Source organism: Tiliqua scincoides, chromosome 5 (assembly GCF_035046505.1).
Source record: "Tiliqua scincoides isolate rTilSci1 chromosome 5, rTilSci1.hap2, whole genome shotgun sequence".
NCBI classification, from domain to species: domain Eukaryota; kingdom Metazoa; phylum Chordata; class Lepidosauria; order Squamata; family Scincidae; genus Tiliqua; species Tiliqua scincoides.
In genome coordinates, this window is record NC_089825.1 from 69,720,856 (window position 1) to 69,745,561 (window position 24,706).

At 41.5% G+C, this 24,706-nt stretch overlaps 1 protein-coding gene across 2 annotated transcripts; it reads left to right on the forward strand.

Moving 5' to 3' along the window:
• The first annotated feature begins 81 nt into the window (after positions 1–81).
• Positions 82–22,878, forward strand: SDHA (succinate dehydrogenase complex flavoprotein subunit A). Of its 2 annotated transcripts, none has more exons than XM_066627047.1 (15): positions 82–185; positions 4,177–4,263; positions 5,336–5,497; positions 7,143–7,286; positions 10,454–10,618; positions 11,222–11,370; positions 12,493–12,617; positions 13,111–13,279; positions 14,281–14,476; positions 14,737–14,908; positions 15,178–15,296; positions 16,905–17,016; positions 19,439–19,569; positions 20,469–20,582; positions 21,944–22,878. In XM_066627047.1, exons 1-15 carry the CDS (start codon positions 90–92, stop codon positions 22,028–22,030), a joined length of 2,028 nt encoding a protein of 675 aa, XP_066483144.1. In that variant the 5' UTR covers positions 82–89; the 3' UTR covers positions 22,031–22,878. The 2 variants fall into 2 exon arrangements, with proteins under 2 accessions (XP_066483144.1, XP_066483145.1); XM_066627048.1 differs by having other exon boundaries at positions 84–185; positions 4,180–4,263.
• Positions 22,879–24,706: the final 1,828 nt, after the last annotated feature.

Here is a 24,706-nt window from a genome sequence, read left to right on the forward strand (position 1 = left end):
TGGAAAGCGATGCGCACCCCCTTTTCCCTGGAGTTAGTTTGTCCCGCTGGCGACAACTGTTCGGTCAGGGACGGCCTTCCTGTTGGCGCATGCGCAGCAGCCCCACCTCCCAGCCGGGCGAAATGGCGGCGGCGGCGACGAAAGCGGCCTCCCGCGGAGTGCGGCACCTGCAGCTGCTGCGGGCGGTGAGTGCGTGAGGAGCGCTCGTGCCTTCCCGCAGGCGCGCGGCGGAGCCCCAGCGGGCCGTTAATGTTTGAAAAGGAGACGCCCGCACGAGGCGCTTGCTGCGTCTCCGCACGTCGCCCTGCCCGGGCGGTCCGCTGGGAACCTTTTCCAGCCGCCTCCTTCGGCGCGGGGCGTCGCGCCTGTTTCGTCCGCTCGCCTGGGTCCCCGCAGCAGCCCTGCGGGTTGGGACTCTCAAGGTCACCCTGAGCAGGGCCGAGACCTCGGCTTCCTCTCCGAGCGCTCAGGCCGGACCCGGGCCTCGGCAGCCCCCCTTCGCCCTCTCCCGAGCCCTCCTCATTCATTGCGAGGGGATCCTTGCGCTGGGCCATGCCATGTGCTTCTAGGTCATGCCATGGGATGTCATGGGCCATGTCATGGGCTTCTGTATCATGCCACATGTCCCGACCATGTCATGTCATGGACCTGTTCCCATGTTCTGGAGGAAAAATCCATTATGGGTTACAAGCCATGATGTGTATGTGCAACCTCCTGATTTTAGAAATAGACTATGTCAGATGCAAGGGAGGGCACCTGGATGAGGTCTCTTGTTATCTGGTGTGCTCCCTGGGGCATTTGGTGGGCCGCTGTGAGATACAGGAAGCTGGACTAGATGGGCCTATGGCCTGATCCAGTGGGGCTGTTCTTATGTTAAGGAGCAAGCTCCAAGAGGACTCTTCAGCTGCCGAATGGGCTGTTCTTATGGGCCATGTCACATGCTTCCTATCATGGAAGCAAGTCAAGATAAGAAATGGTGGGAGGGGAGCCAAGAGTCTTCTCTTCTTCCCCCCCCCCACTTGTCCATTCTTCAGATTGCGGCAGACCTTGCCTTGTCCAAAGCTGGGCTGCTGTGCTTCACCGAGCATAGCAGCCCAAGTACGTGTGAATTTGGTGAATGCAAAGCTTTTTGCCTTTCATACATTTAATGCAGTGGTGGTAAAGCAGTACCTCTTTCTTTCCATACCTTTTACGCTTATTGAAGGTGCACAGATGTTAGGATGACCTAAAAGCAGTGGCGTAGAAAGTGGGGGGTGGGGTGGTGGCCCATGCCAAGTACCAGCCATAATGGGGTGTCACGTGTCCCCCTCTTCATGTGCCCAGGTCCCCTCTTGGAGGTGGCAGCCTGGGGAAAGAGGTGCGTGGATCCTGGCAGCTTCAGCAGTGGTGGTGCTGTCAGTGCTGGGGGAACATTGTGCAGGGGGGCCTGACCTTGCTGGTGGGAATGAGACATGCAGTGGGGAGGAGGAGGTGGCCGTGAGCATACTCTCCTGCAGACTCTTCCAGGTTCATTTGGCTGCTGCACCAGGTTGTGCAGCACCACTCGGGGTGTGCACATGGCTGTCCAGGTTGCTCCTTAGCCCCCTTCCTGGATGACCATGCGCTGACTCCAAAGGGCGCTGCATGGCCCAGTGTGGCAGCTGGCTTCACAATTGGACAAACCCTGAAGAGTCAGCTGATAGCTGCAAGAGCTTGTGCCTCTCACCTCTCTTGGCAAGCTGATGAGAGAGTGCACCAGTGGGCCTTGTTCTCAGCAGCTGCAAGCTGGCTCTTCTGTTGCATACCAACCGAGGCCCCATTTGTAGCTGGGTTGCCTGAGATTGTGCTGGAGCTTGCTCAAAAGCTGGGTGACCCGGAAGTGATTGGCATGGAGGTGCAGTCTGGAGGGGGCAGGGCTAGCTCATGGGCATGATACTGCCTTGGGATGCTCCAATGGAATGTCTCTACCTAAAAGCACTTGTAATCAGACTGTACTTGGAATTGGACTACGATGAAGTGGTTAAAACCTTGAGCCCCAGTCTGAAGCTTGAGAAATAGTTCTCTGATCCTGGCTTGTAAACGGTCCCTTGCCTGGAGGGCAAGTCTTCCAGGTAAACAGGAAGGGGCATCTTACAAAAGCTAGTGGTCTTTTGGGGCCACAAATTCATAACATAGGTATGTGTGAATTGTTAGTCCTGGAGAGGTTTTGTTGGACTAGTAACTCTTAATGAACTTATTTTAATACTGCTCTAACCTGCATTTTACCATCTAATGAATGCTGACTCTTATCTAAAATAAGATCCTAGTTTGGAGGCCAGGCCTTTCTCCCTGAAATTGAGGAGATTCTAATTATTCCTATTCATTATCTGTTTATTTTTTAAAAAATTACCCTTATTCAAGTTCTGTAAATTGGAACACTTGGTAGCAAGTGAAATGCTGCTACTTCCTATTTGCTTGTAGGAGCTAACTATTCTTAGTGAGTCCTGGAGTTTTCCTACTCTTCAAAGAGTTGAATGCATAAGCACAAAATTTTAGATTCTTTTTAAATTATGGAAGTACAAAGATATTTACAGTAAGAAGATAGAGTGCCAGTGTATGCACAAAAGTAGTAATTTAAAATTATCATTTCATTACCCATAATTAGTAGATACCTTCCAATTGTTTTGCCTAGGAAACCTTATTTTGAGAACAGCGTAATCACTGGACTGTTCTGTTCTGTTATTTCTGACAACACTGTTCTGAAGAATGGACCCATAAATCTTTTAGAGATATTTGTGACATAACAATTGCAAATCTGAGCTATGGTGGAAATTGTAGCAATCTCTCTAGCATAAGGATGAGCTTGTGCTATCTAAATGAAAGGATTTATATCATACTAAACTTACAAGTGTATGGTGCTACTGACCAATACTAAACTTTTGAAAAATCTGTCAACTCAGAAGTGCAGTGAAGTGCTTGGATAATTGGATTGCTGGTTAATGATTTTCTCTTCTGTACAGTAATACGGTGATGTGAATCGGTCCAAGCCATAAAGCAAAGCAAAGTTATGTTAACCTTATCTGAACAAATATGAAGTCACAGTAAAACGTAATGGCAAACTTTTATCTATGAAATGAAACTTTGGATCAGGTGAATCCTATGCTTTACAAAGAGCCTTTGTTCAGGCTCTTTCAGTTTAGGAAATCCTTATTTCTTCAGATTAAACTTTTAAAGATGGCAGTTATGCAGGCATGCAAGGCTGCTAGAACAATGTAAATGTTTAGAGTTCAACTCACTAGTCTTTATTAAAATAAAACAACTGATTGCCTTTACCTCTTCAGACAGTCTTCCTTTTCAACACCTACTTGCTAATCTTGGGGAAAGCTTTTTAATGTCTGCCTGTCTTGCAGCTAGTAGGCACGGGAGTCATGTGAGAGAAAAAGGTGGCAAATTCTGGGAAAGCATGTATAGCAGATTCAAGATTGTGTGTGATTAGACTTTGATAAGGAAGTGTACTCAACAGGCTGGTACTACATACCAGAAAGAATTAAAGGATGTACGTATAATTTTGTTGGAGATAGGAAAGGGGATTTATAGCACATGTGGGTGGTTTACAACAGAATCTAGGAGTTCTGGCAAAGTTGTAATAAGAATGATTTTTGGTGAAGACTTTGTACTGAATGCAAAACTATCAATTTATATACTCTGCCCAGGTCTTTGTGAATAAATTTTTACATGTTGATAATTTTAGGAGCTAGAATGCTAATTGCTAAGACTGAATTGCTCTAGAAAATCTGGAATATTATTATTAATAAAATTATTGTACAGCATTAGTCTGGAGTATACTGGAGGGGAGTTAAAGCTAAAAAGAAATGCAAGAGTGTTGGAATGAGAACTTCAGAAACAAAGTAAGAGATTAGGTTTTTGGATTAATATGAATTTTGAAGTTATAAAATATATGGGATTAAGGATTGAATTTGTTGTTCAACTAGGGCCATAATACGGAGTCAGAATATTTTTTTTTCTGGTGGACCACAATGACCTTACATGTATGAAATGTTTGTATTTTTTTCACTCGCACAACCCTGGTTTTCTCTTTCTGTGTATGTGATATGTTTATACTTAAAAATATATTGTGTTGCATTATTGCAATTTTTGTTGAAAAGAAACATTTTAATTTCTTTAATCACATCAGTGTGTTTTTGGGTCTTCCTTTAGCAGGGGCCGGCAACAGCGGCTGTCTTTCGAAACTTTCATTTCACAATTTATGGAAAGAAAAATGTATCTGCTAAAGTATCTGATTCAGTAAGTTTCTTGCTTCCATTCTTGGGTATTATCTGGGTATACACAGACCAAAGCAACCGTTATCAAATGGGCAGCTGTGTGTTTGAAGCTGCTACACACTTATCTAGGTGTAAGTCCCACTGAACTTCAGAGGATAGCTATATCTAGGATTTAACTGTTGGTGATGGAACTATTATTAGATGCCATCTTCAAATTCTTGGTCATTTTACCTATAAAAGCATCTAACGTGCACTGGATGCTGTACAAAAGTAAAAAATGAAAGTTCCCAGGTATAGGTTCTCAATCTTAAAAAAAAAAAAAAAAAGATTGAAACATAAATGAAATGAGAGGGAGTGAGGGGAAAATGCAAACTTTGTACTAGCTAGAGAAGTTGAAAGAAGAAAAAGCAATTGAATACAATAAGGTTAGGTGTGGGAAAGAAACAAAATCTGCTAGGATATCAAGAGGGAAATGCAAGAGAGAGAGAAATTTTTGTTAAAAAATTGTCTTATAGTGAGACAACCAAAACTTAAAAAAGAGAGAGTTCCATACAAGATGAGTCATAGGGTAGAAGAGAGCACATAAGCAAGAACAGAGATGATAGGTTTAAGATGAGAGATGGGAAAACAAATGAACAACACTGTATTTTAAACATAGAATGAGGGTCTGAAAAACGTTTTAGTAGAATTGGGAGATAAAGGACTAATTTTAGAAATATTTAGAGTGAACCAATAGAAAAAAAGCTAGAGGAGCAACAACAACAACAAAACCTTTATTTGGCATAAACCTAGAGGAGCAAAAGAGGGACTGAGCTCAGACTGTACCCAAACTATTAGCCTGATAAGGGCAATTGAAAGAGTAGGCTAAAATGAAGTTTAAGGGAAAAACTCGATAAATTCTATCTTGTATATATTAAGTTTGAGACAATGATTGGAAATCCTCCTTGAATTTTTTTAAAAATACATTGAGTAGTTTTGTGCTTTTGGAATACAGTATATGTGCATTAACTGATGCTGATTTACACCAGTTAGAGGAATATTTTCTTGAATGTTGAAAATTGTATGGGTGTTCATCCTTATTTTTGTTTTTCTAGATTTCAACACAGTATCCTGTAGTGGACCATGAATTTGATGCAGTTGTGGTGGGCGCAGGTGGTGCAGGTTTGCGGGCTGCATTTGGCTTGTCTGAGGCTGGGTTTAACACAGCATGTGTCTCAAAATTGTTCCCTACCAGATCTCATACTGTTGCTGCACAGGTAAGCGGCCACTTGATCCCAATATATCATTCCTAGGTTGGGGAGTGGGAGTAATGCAAAGGGCATGCTATTAAAATTTAGTTGTTGGGCCCTGGTGATATTATGTAGAACTAGCACTAGCATCTGTTGGAATAGCTATGATATTCTTTGATCCAAACCATGTGAGCAACATGTAGCTCAGTTGGCTCCATGTATTTGTTTTGCTTGGACCATGAGCAGAATTTTGAAAACTATTTCTTATGGAGGTACAGGTTGTGTCTCAGCTTCTGTGGGAGTCTGGTTCCCAGAACCCTCACAGATGCTGAAAATCATGTTTAATGAAGTAAACTTTAAACAGCAATGTCCCTTTACTCAGTTGTTTAAAAATAACCTAGTTTACCATTGTAATGCAGGAAAGTGATGGCAAGCAGTCAATCAACAGCTTAGTTTCAGTTCACTCCAAGGCAAGTGACCGCTCCCTTCCCCCCCCCAGCACTCAAAAGAATGTGAAGTGGAGGTGATAATCACTTTGCATTTTTTTGTGAGTGTTCCAGGGGGAAGGAAGGGGTCACTTGCCTCTGAGTGAACAGAAACCTAGCTGTTCTAAACCCCTGGAGAGAGTTTGATTGCCTGCTGCATTACAGTGGTTAGTGAGGTTGAGTAAAGGGATTTTTTTTTAATTTAAAGGACACTATCTCATCGCGTTGAGATAAAACCAAAGGTGAAAAATCCCTGGATAATTCAGTTATACCTGTACCTGAATGTGAGCTGTTTTGTTTCAGATGGCAGACTGTTCTTCCCGTATATTAAAAAATAAAAACTCTGGCATGTTGAAGATGTTTCTAGCTTAGCCTTCTACTTGACATGCTTCTTTGCTATATTGTTACTCTGATACATTGTGGGTGTTCAATCCTTTATATATGTATCTATAACATCAAATGATATGAGGTGCAGCTGGCCAGTTAAAGGTCAGTCAGTAGTCATTTCAATAGTCAAATGAAAGTCTGATTTATTCTCCTGTTACAAAGCAAATTTTCAAGATATTTACCAATCAGTGATATACATAAATTGATTCAGGATGGTTCCTATTGTGCAACTACCCCATGTGCTACTTAATTTAAGGGAGCATTGAGCTTCATGGGAAACATTGTCAGGCTACAGCGTTCTGGGAAATTCTTGGCTGGAGGGGCATTCAAGCATGTGAGCCTTCATCTTCAATCCAGACACTTCATGTCAGCTAGGACAAGGCCTAGGAGTCTGATCTTTGTTTTAAAATAAAAACTATATTCCCTAAGCTCAAATTCGTTGTTTAATTCTTCTGCTGTCTGATCCTACATTTATTTGAAAATAAATGTCCTTGATTTAACACACCAGAATTTGGGTTTATGGTTATAATTTTTTTTTAATGGACTAGTTTAAGACTTTTTATACTTGAGAGCAATGATTGGAAAATAGTGGTAGTCTGCAGTCAGACCCCTGGCTTCTCAGTTGAAATAATTTGATAAAGATATAGATTATGTACTATAAAAACAGGCAGCTTAGCTGTCTTCAGACTCACAATAAACTTCAGTTGTTTATTAAAATACCCATCTCCATTTTAAAGGGAATGAGAAGGAATTAATTGCTAAAAATTGCACATGAAAAAATGTGTCTGGTTAATTTTCAGGGAGGAATCAATGCTGCTTTGGGAAATATGGAAGAGGATAACTGGAGATGGCATTTCTATGATACTGTGAAAGGCTCTGACTGGCTGGGAGACCAGGATGCAATTCATTACATGACTGAGCAGGCCCCTGCTTCGGTTATTGAGGTATGAATAGTAATATGAATCCCAATCCCTTTCATGATTGATGACTGTATTTGATATTAAAATATATTTCTTCCTGAGCGTGTACAAAATCAGTTATTTTAATTAGGGAAAATATTTTTCTCAATTTCTGTTATCACAGCAAAAAAAGTTACATTTCATTTGTTCTGATCTCAGTACAGTTCTATGACTATACTGCTGCTGAGGAAGTTTTGCTGCTGTGAAAATTTTGGGACTGCTGTCTGCCTGGGGGTTGCACTGTGCAGTGTTGTACCAGAAAGAATTGGAATTTGTGGGACTAAATTACTTTAGCTGTTCGGTTCTGGTAATGATGTACAAGTCATATCTAGTTGATATCTCTGCCTTCTGTTGAACATCTCTTTGAAGCTGAACATTTAACTTTGTGTTAAAAATCTTGTAAGCCTTTATAATATTATCCTGACCATCCTGACCATAAGCCCCATTGGAATTTTGAGGTGGACAAGTTTTCTCCTCGGATCCTGTTAGGATCTATATGCCTAAGGCTTAATAAAGGGTTAATAAATAAATGTGGGATGAGTAAAGAATTGAGGGAGCTTTTTATTATATGTGGTGGATAGGCGAAGCGTAATGCCATTGTAACTGAAGATATTTTTTTTTAGATGTGATATTAGAAACTAAGAATTAGATAAGAGATTTTATTTTAGATGTTAGTTTAGTGGCAAGAAGAGTGTATAAGTAAAAATTTGAAGCCTTTTTATGATTGGATAGATATGGAAAACGATATATAACATGTTATAAGAGATATTGAAGTGTGTAATACCATTGTAACTGGAGATATTCCTTTTAGATGTGATATTAGAAATTAAGAATTAGATAAGAGAGATTTTATTTTAGAGACTAGTGGTTAGAGAGTATAAGTAAAAATCTGAAGCCTTTTTTGGATGGGATAGATAAGGTTAGAGAAAAAATATTGATTGTTTAGTTAAACTATTAACTAGTAGATTAATGAATATAATTTTTGTATTGATGAATAATTTCGTTTGGATTAATGTATGTTGTAATCGATGGCCACCACCCTTGTGTGTAACCTATGTAGTCCTAGCCCTAAGTCTATCCAATTTTCCTTACCTGTATCTGTAATAAATAAATAAAGCATTAAAAGAAAAAAAAAAGGATATATATGCCTAAGGAAGGGTAAAATCTTGGGTAGACATCTGGCAACCCAGGCATAAGGTGACAATCCTATCATTGTCCTGGAAGTAAGCCCCATTGGACACAATGGTGTGGGCTGCACAGGGTGACGAGCAAGGGAGGTGACGCGCACTGGGGTGATGATGCACTAAAATTGCGGTTTTAGGAGCAAACCCGTCATACCATACACCGTTGGATGCAGAATTTCCAACAGAATGCAATGCAATAAACCAGAGTGAAATAGCTCCTTTCCTTCAAAAGTTATGGCCAAAACACCAGAAACCCAAAAATGCATGGAGCCCTATGGAATGTGAAACCGAGCCATATCGCACGTTTACTCGTGAGTAGGCAAACTTGCTTTAGTATGTGGAAAGGGCAGGCTGAGAGGACACCAAAGACACCAGAATGGTCCCATCCAGTGAATGCAGCCCAGAAAAAACACCCAAGAAGAAGGTCCCTCCCTGCCAGCTGCGAGTGTATTGAGCCCTATGGAAAGGGAAACAAGCCACGTGGCTGTGTTTACTCATGAGTAGGCAAAAGTGCCTTAGTGCTTTGGAAAGGGCAGGCTGAGAGGAATCCAACTACGTCAGAATGTTGCTGATCCAATGAATACAGCCTCCCCCAAACACCCTAGAAGGAGGTCCCTCTCTCCCAACTGTGAGTGTATTGAACCCTATGGAAAACGAAACAGCTTCACGGTTGTGTTTACTCGTGAGTAGGCAGATGTGCCTTGGCTTATGATCAGATGAGGCAAAGGGGAATGTGAGGACACCAGAACGGTCCCGATCCCATGGAGCTGGTGTAACAAATACTCCAGAAGGCAGCCCCCCCCCCCACTAAAAAGGACAGAAAAAGAGACTTGAACTGGTAAGGGGAATGTTTTCTATTTTGCACTAGTAAAGCCAGGTGGGTATCTTGATATGCTTGAAGTAGAAGAACTTTAAACTGGGCACTGGGGAGGGCTAGAAATCTCACTGATTCTTTTTGGGGGGGTGGTTGTTGCAGGCAGACTACAGAGAAAATTCACTTGGTGGAACAGAACTGGCTCCCCCTTATTTAATTATTTATCTTATTTTAATTTAATTTATAATTATTTCTTTTAATTTGCTTGATGATGTCACTTCTGACCATGTCATCACTTCCAGTGGGTCCTGGACAGATTGTCATTCTAAAAAGTGGGTCCTGGTGCTAAAAGTTTGAGTACTGCTGCAATAAGATGTTAGTAAGTTCACAGGTCTGTGTGTGACTACAAGTTTTCAAAATCACTAAAATCAGAGTTTGGAGGAATAATACCATCATGTTATATATCAATCAATGTGTAATTTCATGCAGAATGCAATGAAACAAACCACATTGAAATATGTGTTCTAACAAAAGGTACAGCCAAAAATCCAGTGGGGGCGGGGCGATGGTACAACACCATGCCCACCACCTGTGGTGTTGCCCTGCCCACTGCATGGGGTGACGCACAAGCCTCCCGCACCGGGTGATGCGAATCCTAGTGACGTCACTGGCTCTGAGTAAACATGCATAGGATTGTGCTGTAAGTTGTATAGGATGCCCAAAACAAAATGGCATCCTATACAATTTATAGCACAATCCTATGCATGTTTAGTCAGAAGTAAATCCCACTTTGTACAATGGGGCTTACTCCCAGGCCAGCATGTTTAGGATTGCCACCTTATGCCTGAGTTGCCAGATACCTTCCCAAAATTTTACCCTTCCTTTAGGTGTACCCTAATAGAATCTGAAGAGAACTTCTCCATCTGAAAATTCCAATGTGATTTATGGTCAGGGACTAGATTATAATAGCCCAACTTCTTGGAGCCAGATATATTATGCAGATCAAAAATTTGATCTGAAAGTGTTTTACATATGGCAAATTTATATCAGTACTGGAAACTTTTAAATGCTCTGTATGCACTGTTACCTGCCAGCTCTTTTTTCATTTTCATGTTCACAGTTGATTGATTGATATTTCTGCTTGGATTCCTCAGCTGGAGAATTATGGCATGCCATTTAGCAGGACAGAAGAAGGAAAGATCTACCAGCGTGCCTTTGGGGGACAGAGCCTAAAGTTTGGGAAAGGGGGACAAGCTCATCGATGCTGTTGTGTGGCAGATAGAACAGGACACTCTCTACTGCACACACTCTATGGCCGGGTAAGAAGCTAGGGAGGGGTGTGGGAATAATGAAGCTTATCAAGTTAACTAACTTGCCTTTTAGAAGTTGAGAGCTGTTCTGGTATACTGCCAATTGCTTGTTCAGGAAAACTCCCTGTTGGCATACTTATATATTTTCTATAGAGTTGGCCAAAATAAACAGAAGGCCTGTATTTACCTTTCCAGATGCTTTTACAAATTTCACTGAGTTATGCAAATTTTTCCTTTGTTGTACTTTGCCACCAACAAACTGATTTTTCCAATTTATCTCTTTTGTTAGTAACTGTACTTGCAAACCCACACATTCTAAGTCTATGAAATTTTGCCTTCAATATTTAAGACAAAATCACACTAACATGGAAGTGCTGCATAAGGCATTAAATCAAAAACTAGTTCATCTGTAAAATTATATATGATTAAATTTTTACTCTAATAAACACAATGAAATACAGTAGACATGGTGCAGAAAGATAACATTAGCAAGGTCCTTTCTGCAGGCTTATAGTCTAATAAAACTTTTTATAAACTGTGCCATAGATTTAACATTGCTTGCTTAGCTTTATTTGTTCCTCTTTAGCTGAAGTGCCATTTTTTCCTCTGTAGTCTCTCAGATATGATACCAGTTACTTTGTGGAGTATTTTGCCCTGGACCTCCTTATGGAAAATGGAGAATGTTGTGGTGTTATTGCACTTTGCATAGAAGATGGTACCATACATCGTTTAAGAGCAAAGAATACAGTCATTGCCACTGGGTAATATGCGAATAATCCTTTTGAAGAAGTCAGAAAATACACCCTGGGCTTATTGACCTTTTTCTTGCCTGCTTGTCCTTTTTCTGGCCTCAGTGGGGGAAGGAGTGTTTAGTATTCATTGTGTGCCTCCTGAAAGAGGGTGGTCCACTTCAGGGTTCTCCTTAGTGGCCACACAATCATCACTCCTCCCCATTAACACACCTTGGGAAGTTTTCCAAACTCTCTTTTTCTTGGCTATTTTCCTGGCCCTTTTATCCATCTAAGGGTGCAATCCTAACCCATTTTCTAGCACCGTCATATGGGCAATGCAGCTCCGAGGCAAGGGAACAGACATCGCGTTATTTTGAGGAGGCCTCTGTGAGTGCCACCCAGCTGCAGGATGCAGCACATGCCCCACTGGCCCCGCTATGCCAGTGCTGGAAAGTTGGTCAGGATTTGGGCCTAAGTCACTAATTCTTCTAAAGGTGGATCAGAGCCAAGAAGTGGGCTGTAACTTGACATCAGGTGGATCATGGCAGTGCCACTGCTGCCATTTTGTTTTGAGGTTTAGGCCTCACCTGCCTCACTGTCTTTCAAAATGGAAGCGTGTCACTCTGTGCCCTTCTGTTGTATCCAGTTGACTTGGAAAGAAAATGGGGCAGAATGAGACAGTCATAGCACACACAGATTTGTTATGTGCACATCAAGGGAAATACAGAGCTGGAAAAGCTGTGTTTCCTTTGTAACTTCTAGTTCAGTTAGTCCCAAATTCATTCCTTCTCTGTCAGTGTGGCCACTGACATCTCAACCTGTGCTACTGGCTTAACAGCAGTACAGACTGTCCATGTGTGTTTTCTTGCAGTCTACACATCTGGGAATGATACTTCTATTTTTGGTGGGGAATATTTGCCCTGTTCAGTAGTAATGACTCTATTGGAGAAGCAGTCTTCCATGTGCTTAATTGATACACATGCAGTTGTACATCGGTATGTGTGTCGTTGCCTGCACTGTGATGCTGAACCCTATTCAGCATGCTGAGTCCACCTTTTTGATGATAATACTCACTGCTAGAGTTTAATTGGGGCTCTCTTTGCTTTTCTACTTTGTGATGGAACATCTGCTCAACTGTGAACTGTTTCCTAGGGGGTATGGGCGCACCTACTTCAGTTGCACATCTGCGCATACTTGCACTGGAGATGGCACAGCAATGATCACACGGGCTGGCCTTCCTTGTCAGGATTTGGAGTTTGTGCAGTTCCATCCCACAGGTAAAGTTTCTCTTGTACTGTTGTAGAATTGTTGTTTCAGTGGGGAGAAACACTTATGATTAATTGGCTGCTAGAAAGTGATATACAGTATTAATAAGCCCTTACATCCCAATTCAATGTATTCAAAATACTTCACATGCATTATCAGTCTTCATAGGGGCCCTGCAAGGTGGGCAGTGTTGTCTTCATATTGCAGATAGGAGATGGAGAGAATAGTAATTTGTCTAAGATCACTGAGAGCACAACCATATACTTGTTCACTCAGAAGTAAGCACTGCTGTTTTTAATGGGTGTATTCTTGGTTAACTACAGAGTTGCAGCCTGAGCGAGTAATGATGGTGCCAAAATGTGAAGCTACTACCTCCTAACTTGTAGCTACTTTGCAAGCTCCTATACTGCTCCAGCTCTCATACTAATCCTGTTGAATTGAAGAACATCTATGAAATGTAATTGCTGCACATAACTCAGAGTGTGTTGACTTCCTTTTCCACAGGGATCTATGGTGCTGGCTGTCTTATTACAGAAGGCTGTCGTGGTGAAGGAGGCATTCTTATTAACAGTGAAGGTGAAAGGTTTATGGAGAGATATGCGCCAGTTGCCAAGGATCTAGCTTCAAGGGATGTTGTGTCTCGTTCTATGACTATTGAGATCCGTGAAGGAAGGCAAGTCTAGTTGTCTTTTGTTGTCATACCCCTAAATATGATTACTGCCCCATTACAGCACATGAGAGTTAAGGATTGCCGATCTATAAATCTTGATCAACCCAGCACATCCTAAAGAATTAGAGGACTTCTCTGAAAATTTTTATAGATGTGCTGGTTCACACACTAGCCTTTGGGCTATAGATGAGGCAGGATGTGAGAGCATGTCTCTGACTCAGTTTTATAGAGCATGCTGTGTGATCAAGCACATATGACTAATGCATACCCCAATAAAATTCCTCTGGACAGATTACATGGATGAGTTTACTAGTTTAGGGGTGTACATGACTGCAGTAATACATGAATAAGATTTCCTCACAAATCTTGACCCTAACTGTAAAAAATTTGTTGTATTAGAAAATTTTCAAACTACTGTAGACTTCTGATAATTGACACCTTCAGGAACTGGATGGTGGCAGATTACTGGATATGCCAGACTGTTAGGAGGTGGGATGCATGCATGCATGTAGATTCACACACCCCTTCTGTCACACGTTTCCTTGACCCTCACTCTTCCTTCTGCTGTTGATGATCCCTGGATCTAACATCTCCATCACTGTAGCTTACATTACTCCAAGCTGCTTGGATTCTTCCCAAGCAACTTCTGTAGCCTGTCTACACCAGTGCAGGGATGGACAAAGTCGGAAGTTTGCACCCAAGCAGGAGGACTTTAGGCAAGATTTTGAGGCTATTATGTATATACTTTTATCAATGATAGTAAATGGGATTTACTCCTGGGTAAGTGAGATTATTAAAAATTTTCCTGCTTGATGATGTCACTTCTGATCATGACATCACTTCTGGTGGATCCTGACAAATTCTCATTGTAAAAAGTGGGTCCCGGTGCTAAACGTTTGAGAACCACTGTCCTAAGGTAGTAAAATGATGGGCAACTTAAAATGTTAGCATCAAAGCAGAATTATGAAAATGCTTCTCTAAAGCTTAATTTTTTTTAAAATCAGAGGATGTGGACCTGACAAAGACCACGTGTACTTGCAGTTACATCACTTGCCACCTCAGCAGCTAGCCATGCGTCTTCCAGGGATATCGGAAACTGCAATGATATTTGCTGGTGTGGATGTTACCAAAGAACCTATTCCCGTTTTGCCCACTGTACATTACAATATGGGAGGCATCCCTACAAACTACAAAGGACAGGTAACTTTTCAGAAGTGATATTCTTCAAGTATTAGGGTTGTTTAATAGACTGAATGTTGTGGTTTTTGTTTTTACATGCTGTCAAATGCGACTAGAAACAAAAACCGATTAGGAGGAGAGGCACCTCCCTAGTTCTGTTCTTCCCCATTCTTTCTCCTCTCCTTTCTGCCTCTTACCTAGTGTTAAAAATCTGCTTACTCTTATTGCTACAAGAAAGAGACAGAGTCGTGCTTACGTGTGTTCTTGTTTTTAAATGGCAGGTGATTACACATGTAAATGGCAGAGATCAAATAGTACCTGGTTTATATGCTTGTGGTGAAGCAGCTTCTGCATCTGTTCACGGTGCTAATCGTCTTGGAGCAAATTCTCTCTTGGACTTAGTGGTCTTTGGTCGTGCATGTGCTCTCAGTATTGCAGAATCCTGTAAACCTGGTAGGTCTGCTTGTTTTCAGCAACTTAAGAGTATACCTCTTAAACATTGGACTGTATCATACAAGACAGATGGATCAAAAAACTTCTATGTCTGAGCGCAAAAAATGATCTGTGAGTGGCAGACTCCTTCAGAAGGGACTGACTAGGCTTTAGCAATATTAGTAGGGAAGAACTAGGGTACGTAGGGTGGGTTTCTTCCTCTTCCCTGTCCTCCCCCCCCCACTCCTTTTTGCACATTTTTACATTATGCTTGTATTTCCCCTGCTTAGGAGAACCTGTTCCATCCATCAAACCAAATGCAGGTGAAGAATCTGTAGCAAACCTTGACAAACTGCGCTTTGCAAATGGGAACATTCGAACATCAGAAGTGAGGCTTAATATGCAAAAGGTGAGTAAGTCCAGTGATTGACTAGGGCACTGTTTCTCAAACCTTTTAGCATTGGGACCCACCTAAAAAAATTTTCACTTTATCAGCCACTCAAGCCTCTACGGCTGTAATGGTGATTAGGCAGCAGTGCTCCCCTCCCAAGTAGCAGGTTGTTTAATCCTTGATGCACACAGGTAATCTATCCTGACAGTTTTGCAAACCACCAAAAATTGGGTTGTGACCCACTGGTGGGCCATGGACTCACAGTTTGAGAACTGCTGAACTAGGTGGTTAATAAAATGGTGAGCATAGAGCAGAAGTTAAGAATATTGAAATGTGGATTTATGAACTTGTTAGAACAGTTTTTTCTTCTTAAAGGTTTTTTTTCCTACCAATCTCCTCCAAATAGAACAATATAGGCTTAAAAATTGCCTAATGGTCCTGAGACACAATTTGATAGCAGTTATAATGTTGGATTTAAAAACTCCATTTAAAATCCCTATTTAGCCATGATGCTCCTTAAGATGGTCTTATTTTAGCTTAATCTACTTCACTTGGTGGTGACAACAGTGCTTAGTTCATATATATGGTGGGAAAGTCCACAAATTCAAATCTTCTGGATCCAGTTCTTGGTTAACATGTGGAAAGATTTCACTTGATCTGGTTATGGTACTTTTGAGATAGTTGGAAGGTTTAGGCTCAATACAAGAGAAACTTTCTATCTTTTAATACCTGTAGCCCAATAGTGGAAGAAACCTTTAACTACCATCAGTTGCACAATGAGAGATTAAATGCTGGACAATAATAAAGTGGTTAAAACTACCATTATTAAGCACCTTAATAAAGCCTAAGCACCTAACTTTCCCAACACTCAACTTTTGTGGATGTCCGCTGGTTCTGGTGTTATGTGAGAGGGAAAAGAACATCTCTCTATCCACTCTGTCCATCCCCTGCATGATTTTGTATGTCTCAATCATGTCCCCCATCAGGAGCCTCTTTACTGCTGGATCCCAGTCCCATCTTCCGTTTCCCGTCCATCCCTGGGGCCGCCCCCCACCCACCTTCCCCCCGCCCAGGAATGCTGCCTTCCCCCTGTCTATCTTTCGTCCTTGCATTGGCACATCCAAGCCGACGCAAGGTGCTAGGAGGAAGCCAGTGTGGAGGCTTCTGTCAGCCTCCACAGACTGGTGCTTCTTGTTCCCTCCACAGGCTTTCCCCATCCTCCCCTGTCCTTTTTCACATTTAGGGGCATGCTGATAATGCAGGAGTCTTTCAGTTAAATATTGATGCGAGATTTCTGTCTATACTGATCCTGACAGGCAATGGATTGTTTTAATATGAAGTAGTGGCCACATAGTTTAGCCAATCAAAATGTTATGGAGACTGATTAACTCTACTAAGAAATGCTGATCTGGCATTAGACCAGTGTCCTTCAGAGATTTGGGTTAATAGACTGCAGAAGATTGTGATAGAAACATTATGAAACTGAGAAGTGGTAGAAATTTATACTGCTATGTTCAAATATGTGGTGTTGCAATTTGATTATAAATGTGTTAGCAATTGCAGGAGGTTGCATTCTTTGTAATTCTCCTTCAAACATTTTTTTCCAAAATGTTGGTGTCTCTGCAGACAATGCAAAGTCATGCTGCAGTGTTCCGTACAGGTCCTGTCCTACAGGAGGGTTGTGAAAAAATTAGCAGCATCTATAGAGATTTGGATGACCTGAAGACATTTGACAGAGGTAAATTGTTTCTATGTTGAATACTACACTCTGCATTGTGGTGAAACACTCATGCCTAAGAGCTTGGAAAAAGAGGCTGTTGTGGCAATTGGTGTGTATGGTTAAACTGAGATACCATTGTTGACTAAGAAATATACCAGCAGTTTGGAAAATTAACAACTAATGTGACAGATTGACAGAAAAATATACCCAAGATAAATGAGTTTAATACAGAGCATTTGTCAGTAAATTGGGCACACACCAAACACAGCAGTGACTTTTGGACTTTCTGCCTTCACATTTTTTATATTGAGTTGTCAGATGCTTGAGGGTTCGCTCTCAGACAATGATGTTAATTGTGACATTGACCCTTGTGTGGGTGTGTTCAAGTGAAAATAGAAGATGGGGGGGGGTAGCTCCACAGTGAAGGATCTTTTTTAACCCTTTACCCTCACAGTGTGATCCTGGCAAAATGTCCCCCTCTTAACTGGTAACTTGCAAGGCTTGTATGGGGAAGTATTTTTGCTAAGAATGCAATTTGGGGGTAAATGCTAAACAAAACACTGATTCACCATTCCTGGTCTTCTTACTGTGGAGACCCACCCGGTTCCACTTGCTCCCACCCCCTATGCAGCCTTACCTGTGGCAGTGGCCATCTCTGGTCCATCCTTGCATGGACCTGGCTGCTTGCTGCTTGCGGTGGCAGCCAGGCAGCATATGTCAGCACTGTCACTTCCTGTAAAGGCAGTGGTTCCCATACTGTGAGCTGTGGCTCCCTGGGGAGCCATGGAATCATCATAAAAAACCTGCTGCCCAATACAATGTTTTTAGGATTGTAGCCCTAATGGGGAGCTGTGGCCAATGGCCCAGTAGGTCAAGGGAGCTGCCAGTTGAAAATGTGTGGAAACCACTTCTATAAAGTGGTTTACAGTGCCTGAATTCTCATTCTGGCAATGTAAAGGTCCGTTAGGATTGGGCTGCAAGTTTTTGCTGACAATTTTTTTAAAAACGAGAAATCCACATTGGATTTATAAGCAGTGTCGTCCTTCTGGGTAGGCTAATGGGTTCTGAGCTATCTGTGACACATCAGGAAAGAGATCTTGAGGTACTGGGGGACAGCTCAGTGAAAGTATCAACCCAATGTGTGGTGGTAGTGAAGAAGGCTGATTTCATGCTCAGGATCATTAGAAAAGGTATTGAAAATAAGATGGCTAATATTATAATGCCATTGTACAAATCGATGGTAAGACCACACCTGGAGTATTGGGTCCAGTTCTGGTCACCGCATCTCAAAAAGGACATAGTGGAAATGGAAAAGGTGCAAAAGAGAGCGACTAAGATGATTACTGGGCTGGGGCACCTTCCTTATGAGGAAAGGCTATGGCGTTTGGGGCTCTTCAGTCTAGAAAAAGAGGTGCCTGAGGGGGGACATGATTGAGACATACAAAATTATGCAGGGGGTGGATAGAGAGATGCTCTTTTCCCTCTCACACAATACCAGACCCAGGGGACATCCACTAAAACTGAGTGTTGGGAAAGTTAGGACAGACAAAAGAAAATATTTCTTTAACCAGCGTGGTGTTAGTCTGTAGAACCCGCTGCCATAGAAAGTGGTGATGGCATCACGCCTATATGCCTTTAAGAGGGGATTGGACACATTTCTGGAGGAAAAGTCCACCAGGGGTCACAAGTCATGATGTGTATGTGCAACCTCCTGATTTTAGAAGTGGGTTACCTCAGAATGCAAGATGCAGGGGAGGGCAGCAGGACAGGTTTTGTCTTTTGTGTGCTCCCTGGAGCATTTGGAGGGCCACTGTGCGATAGAGGAAGCTGGACTAGATGGGCCTTTGGCCTGATCCAGTGGAGCTATTCTTATGTTCTGTCTCTTCCATGTGCCAGCAGTTTTATCTAAAGCAGGGGTGTCCAAAGTTTCTGGCAGGAGGGCCACATTGTCTCTCTGAATTTGATTTTCAAATTTGAATTTGAATAAAATTTGAATAAATTTACATAAGTTTACATAAATGAATATATTAAAGATGAACTTATATGAGTGAATGAAGGTCTTGCAATAGCTCAAGGCTTATAAAAGGCCTTGCACAAAGCAAGGCTGGCCTTTCCTTTGTTGCCGCTACTGCATCACAGACGTGAAACAACAAGCAGTGGAGGGAGCCCTCATCCCACAGCTCACGCAAGAGGTCAGTCACCCTCATGCTGAGAGCAGTTGCGTCAGGCCAGTGTTGGTTCCAACAAATCTCTGGAGGGCCAGAGGCTCATTGGAGACTGGGGGCTCCCTGAGGGCCGCATTGAGAGGCCTCGAGGGCCGCAAGTGGCCCCAGGGCCAGGGTTTGGGCACCCCTGATCTAAAGGAAACATGACCTGGTCAGCCAAGCTGCTAGAGTATCATCTTTCTAAAACTTTCTTCAAACTTTTTTTTAAAAACTAGGAATTGTCTGGAATACTGATTTGGTTGAGACTTTAGAACTACAAAATCTGATGCTCTGTGCTTTGCAAACTATTTATGGTGCTGAAGCTCGAAAAGAGTCACGTGGTGCTCATGCTAGGGAGGACTACAAGGTATGCATGTTACTTTGATGCTGTCTTTCTTATGTGCTACTGTTATAGGGCAGTATGTCATCTTGATGCTATTCTTTTACGGTGCAACTAAGCAAAAAAAATTATATTCATTTTTCGCACTTTTGTATCGACCTTTCTCCAAGTAGCTCAGGGTTCCATGTTTTAATGAAAATTTCCTATACGGAGTTCTAAGGCAAGGGTAAGAGATGTTCTGGCCTATTCCTAATTCCAGTGTTGGAGTAACAACTGCATTCACAGATCCTCATTTTCAGCTGTAGGGTATATACAACTACACTTGTATCAGTATTTGGGGCAGGGGCAATGACCCTAAGATAGATATGGAAGCCCACCATAGTTCAGGAAGCAGTGAGAAACATTCCTTTAATATTTGAACATCTCCACTCAGTCAAACTCTCATTCTGTGAAGAGGAAGGGGGCATTCCAGAGCCTTTGGGGGATGTTCCTCCTAATTGCAGTAAATACCTCACTAACTTATTTTGTAAGGGTGAGGGAGGAGGCTGCTTTGCACAGTCCCAGCTACTTGTTTCAAGGAGATATTTACCATTCCCTTTTTTAGGTCTCCTCAGAATGAGCTTTGTGGATATAATGGTACATATTCAGTATGTGTTTAAATCTTAGAATCTTGAAAGCATATTCAACTTTTAGTTCATAATGTGCAAGACATTCTAGAAGTACCATTATTAACATGATTAATGTGTGATTCCACATTTCAAGAAGCACACACAGTATCCATTTACCTTGTTCTAACTTTTTGAAAACTGCTGTCACTGAGGAGTTCTGAGTGTTATGAAATATGGAATTTTTTTTTTTTTTTTAATTGTGGCTGTTTGTCTTCTGCAGCTGTTACTGTTAACTAACATTTTTGTTTTGGAGTTTAGGTAAGGATTGATGAATATGATTATTCTAAGCCCATCCAAGGACAGCAGAAGAAACCATTTGAAGAGCACTGGAGAAAGCATACCCTCTCTTATGTAGATATCAACACAGGGAAGGTATGTAAGCCCCTCCACCACTGTTGAAATTAGAAACTTCAATCTGCTCCTTGTGTCATTCTCAGTAGTGACGACCTTGATTTAGAACAGAAAAGAGAGAGAATTTATAACAAGACATATCTTACTGTGTGTCTCTGAAGTAGGAATTTTGGTGTTTACTAGTGTGTCAAACAAGAGGGACTTTTCAAGTGTTTCTGGAATCACCAGTGTGGCTTATAGCATCCCCTACCTCTCTTCAAAAAAATGTATTGAACCACCTTTTAGGTTTATGATGCCATGACGTTTGCTGATGGAAAATTCTGAGTTTCACACTTCTGGTCTATAGATTAAAACTAGTTTGATATTCTGGGGGAAAAGTTGTATCACTACTGCCTGAACTAGTTTTGCAACAGAATGTGTGCTATATTGGAACAAATGAGTTCAAAATTATTTTTAATTACTTCCCCTTGTCTCAATCCAATGGAGCACACATCGCCATTGGCTACTTTGCATATGTAGGAGACTGAATCCAGTCTCTTACTCTCTGACACCCCCCTGCCCCGTCAAGATTTTTCAGAAGGGCTTCTCAAAAAAGCTTTTTAAAAGAAACTTCTTAAGAAGGACTTTGTGCTTGCAGTCCCAGTTGTGGAATCTGAGACAGGAATTGGGACGTTCAACACCTTGTTGCTTTCATAGATCACCATCTAGCTAGGGATACACTTATTATGTAAATACTTTTATCTGCGCATTTTGACTTGCTACAAAGCTGTTTTCAGGCATGAGTCTGAATAGGTAAAATGTATAATGTCAACATTATGATACTGTTTCCTCCTTAATGAATTTCTTAGACTGTTTCATACCAAGAATGTTTCCAATCTAGCTTGTTGAAATGAAAAATCTGATTTTAGTACTACTGGAATAGTAGTTTTTCTCCCATGATCTGTCTCTTAAACCACTTTTAATCTTTTTTTGTTTAATGTTAAGGATGTATGCTAATTGTTAAAGATGTGTTTAACTGTACAATCGTTTTTGTAAAATGCGGGAATACTATGTTTGTATTCTTTTTTATTTGTTTTTGTCTGCTTGTTGACAATAACTCATATTGGGAGTCTACTTGAGAGCCTACTGAATGGGAAAGGTGGGGTGAAAATTTACTTACTGTTTTTGCACGGCCCACAGGTATACGTATTTGGCTCCTGTTGTGTATATGCAATGTTGGGCAGAAATGGCTTAACATCTGTGTGAAGTAAGAATAGTATCTTATCTGGGTAGTAGTAAGGTGAATGAGGGAAGGATTTGAAGTTTGCAAAATAAGGTATTTGACTTTTGGGGTAAAATTGGCAAAACAAGTTCTAATAGAAGGCCATTTTTATTTTTTAAAGGTTACTTTGGACTACAGACCTGTAATTGACAAAACCCTGAATGAAGAAGACTGTGCCACAGTTCCACCTGCTATTCGTTCCTATTAGTGATTTCATTCAGCTTCAATTACAATATTGTCTTGATATCTCTGAACATTATACAGCTTGTTATTGGACAACCATTATTCATGGCAGTGGATGAAGACAATATGCTAACTCAGATATTTCCATTGCAGCAGAATCCAAGAAACGGTATATTTTAGCCTATTAATTCATGTGTGATAAATTGTGGCAGTACAGAATTTATGCCTCAAAGTAAGCTCATAGCGCATTTTGGTATGCGAGTCAGTTTCTAGCCATTTCAAATATCTGGAGCTCTGGACACAATTTGTTTGTAAACTTTATTTTGCCTATGCAGTATGATACAATATTGATTTTCTTTAAGAGTGACACATTCTAAAAGGGTAAACGTAGTGTGGTTATTGAGAACTATCTACTTAAGAGATACAGGAGCATTTAAGGGCATAATTCAGTTGAGAAATGTGCATAGCCCACTGAAACAAAAGGGTCTAAGTCAGTGTTTCTCAAACTCTCGTGTAGAGTTCACGAACCACTAAGTGTTGGTGGGGGAAGGCAGCAGCACGATCCTCAGGATTGCACTGCTGCTGGGGACTGAGGGACTTTTCCTTCAACTTTCCCTGCACCCTCAGGCGGGGGGGGGGGGGTAAGGATCCCTGAAAAGGGATCCAATATTCCAGATAGATCTTTTTGTCAGCTGCATTAAAGCTATAATGTTTGAACTTCAATTTACAACATGGGAAGTATATTATAAAGTTTTCTGTCTCCTAAATACATTCTGATCTTATTGATAAATCTGCATATTCCTTTTTAAAATGTTATATGTACTTGGTATTTGCACAAATTCAAACATTAAACAGGAAAATCATCCAAGTGCAGTTTGTGTCTTCTCCAAAACTGTTACCTTTCTTCCTTAAGTCTCTTGGATATACGGGTCCAGCCTTTCTATACACGGATTTTTTATACACGGATTTGACTCATGGCCCCTTCAAATGAGAAGGAATGTACTGGAGAAGGGGAAAAAATGCATCCCTTTAAAATCAGTTTAAAAAACTGAACAGTCCCTTAACTACAGCCTCCTTAATGAGAGGGGGGGCAGCTGGCTGACAATCCATCAATCCTTCTCTCTTCAGGGGATCCCTCCCTTCCCCCTGAGCACAAAGAAAGGTGATCTCTTTGCATTGGGGAAGGGAGGGGCTGAGTGAAGAGCTGATGGATTGTCTTCTTAATGATGCTTATCTTGCATCACAAAGGTCAGCAAGGCTGTTTTTAAATCACTGGAGCAAAGAAACTTTGTTTTTTAAATTGATTTGCTATAGTGTGTTTTTTGCCATCCAAGTGAGTTGGGATGGGAATATTTCTTTTCTTGCATTATGTAGTAATCCTAATATGATTAGTCTTACATATACAGAACTTGTCTAGTATCAGGCTTTACTCATCAGCAACAATGAATTGGCTCCATATGCTTTTTGTGCAAATTCCAATATTTTATTTAAATATTGACATTTATAGGCCACTTTTCAGCTATTATGGCTCATCAAGTGAAGAGCACTTTTTGTGAAAGATGCCCGAGACTATACAGGCAGAAGTTTGTTTGGGACTCCATGCATAACCTTTATCCAAAATACATAGGTTGGGACTTGGAAGAAAGAGTTAATACTCTGAAGAAGATTCTACTCGTAGTTGCACAATCCTAGGTTGGAAAAAATATGCCATTGACAAGGACATGCCCAATTTAGAAGTGTCAGAAGTCTGTTTTGCAGTTTCTTCAGTGAGTTTTGAGCAAAGATATGTGTTGTACATCAAGTAGAGGAGCAGCTAATAGAGCAGGTCGCTTGACAAGAGAAGATTTGACCCCACTGAAAAAGAAGCCCAAGCCAGAGGTTAGGGGTAAGAATTAAGAACATAAGAACAGCCCCACTGGATCAGGACATAGGCCCATCCAGTCCAGCTTCCTGTATCTCACAACGGCCCACCAAATGCCCCAGGGAGCACACCAGATAACAAGAGACCTCATCCTAGTGCCCTCCTTTGCATTGGTATTCTGACATAGCCCATTTCTAAAATCAGGAGGTTGCACATACACATCATGGCTTGTAACCCATAATGGATTTTTCCTCCAGAAACTTGTCCAATCCCCTTTTAAAGGCAAGAAATATTTTCTTTTGTCTGTCCTAACCCTCCCAACACTCAATTTTAGTGGATGTTCCCTGGTTCTGGTGTTATGTGGGAGTGTATAACAACATAACAATGAATTCCATTTCCCCCTTGGGGTGACTTTGTGCCCTGGCTGAATTTTGTTAATTGACTCTCATTCCTGTTGCTCCACTTCCTGAGGCTGGAAAAGGATTTCAAGGGCCCCTGACCGCCTTCCTGTCAATCACAGGGGAGGGACATGGATGGCTAAAAGGGTCTTACGGAAATCAGGGAGGCGGCTCTGACTTGCACCCCCTTGAATTCCATGCACACTTACCTGGAAGTAAGTCCCCCTGAAATCAAAAGGACATTTCCCGAGCAGACGCTTACAGGAGTGACAAGCGTATGTGCTAGGGTGACTGTTCACAGGACATGTGTTGGCAGTGCACATGTATATCCTGCAACCCAGACTGACTTCTGCAACCAGACACCATGAAATTTCCTTGGGCTTTGCTTCAAAAACCCCATCAAATTTGTTTGGGGTCCATGTCAAGAAACCAACAAACCAAA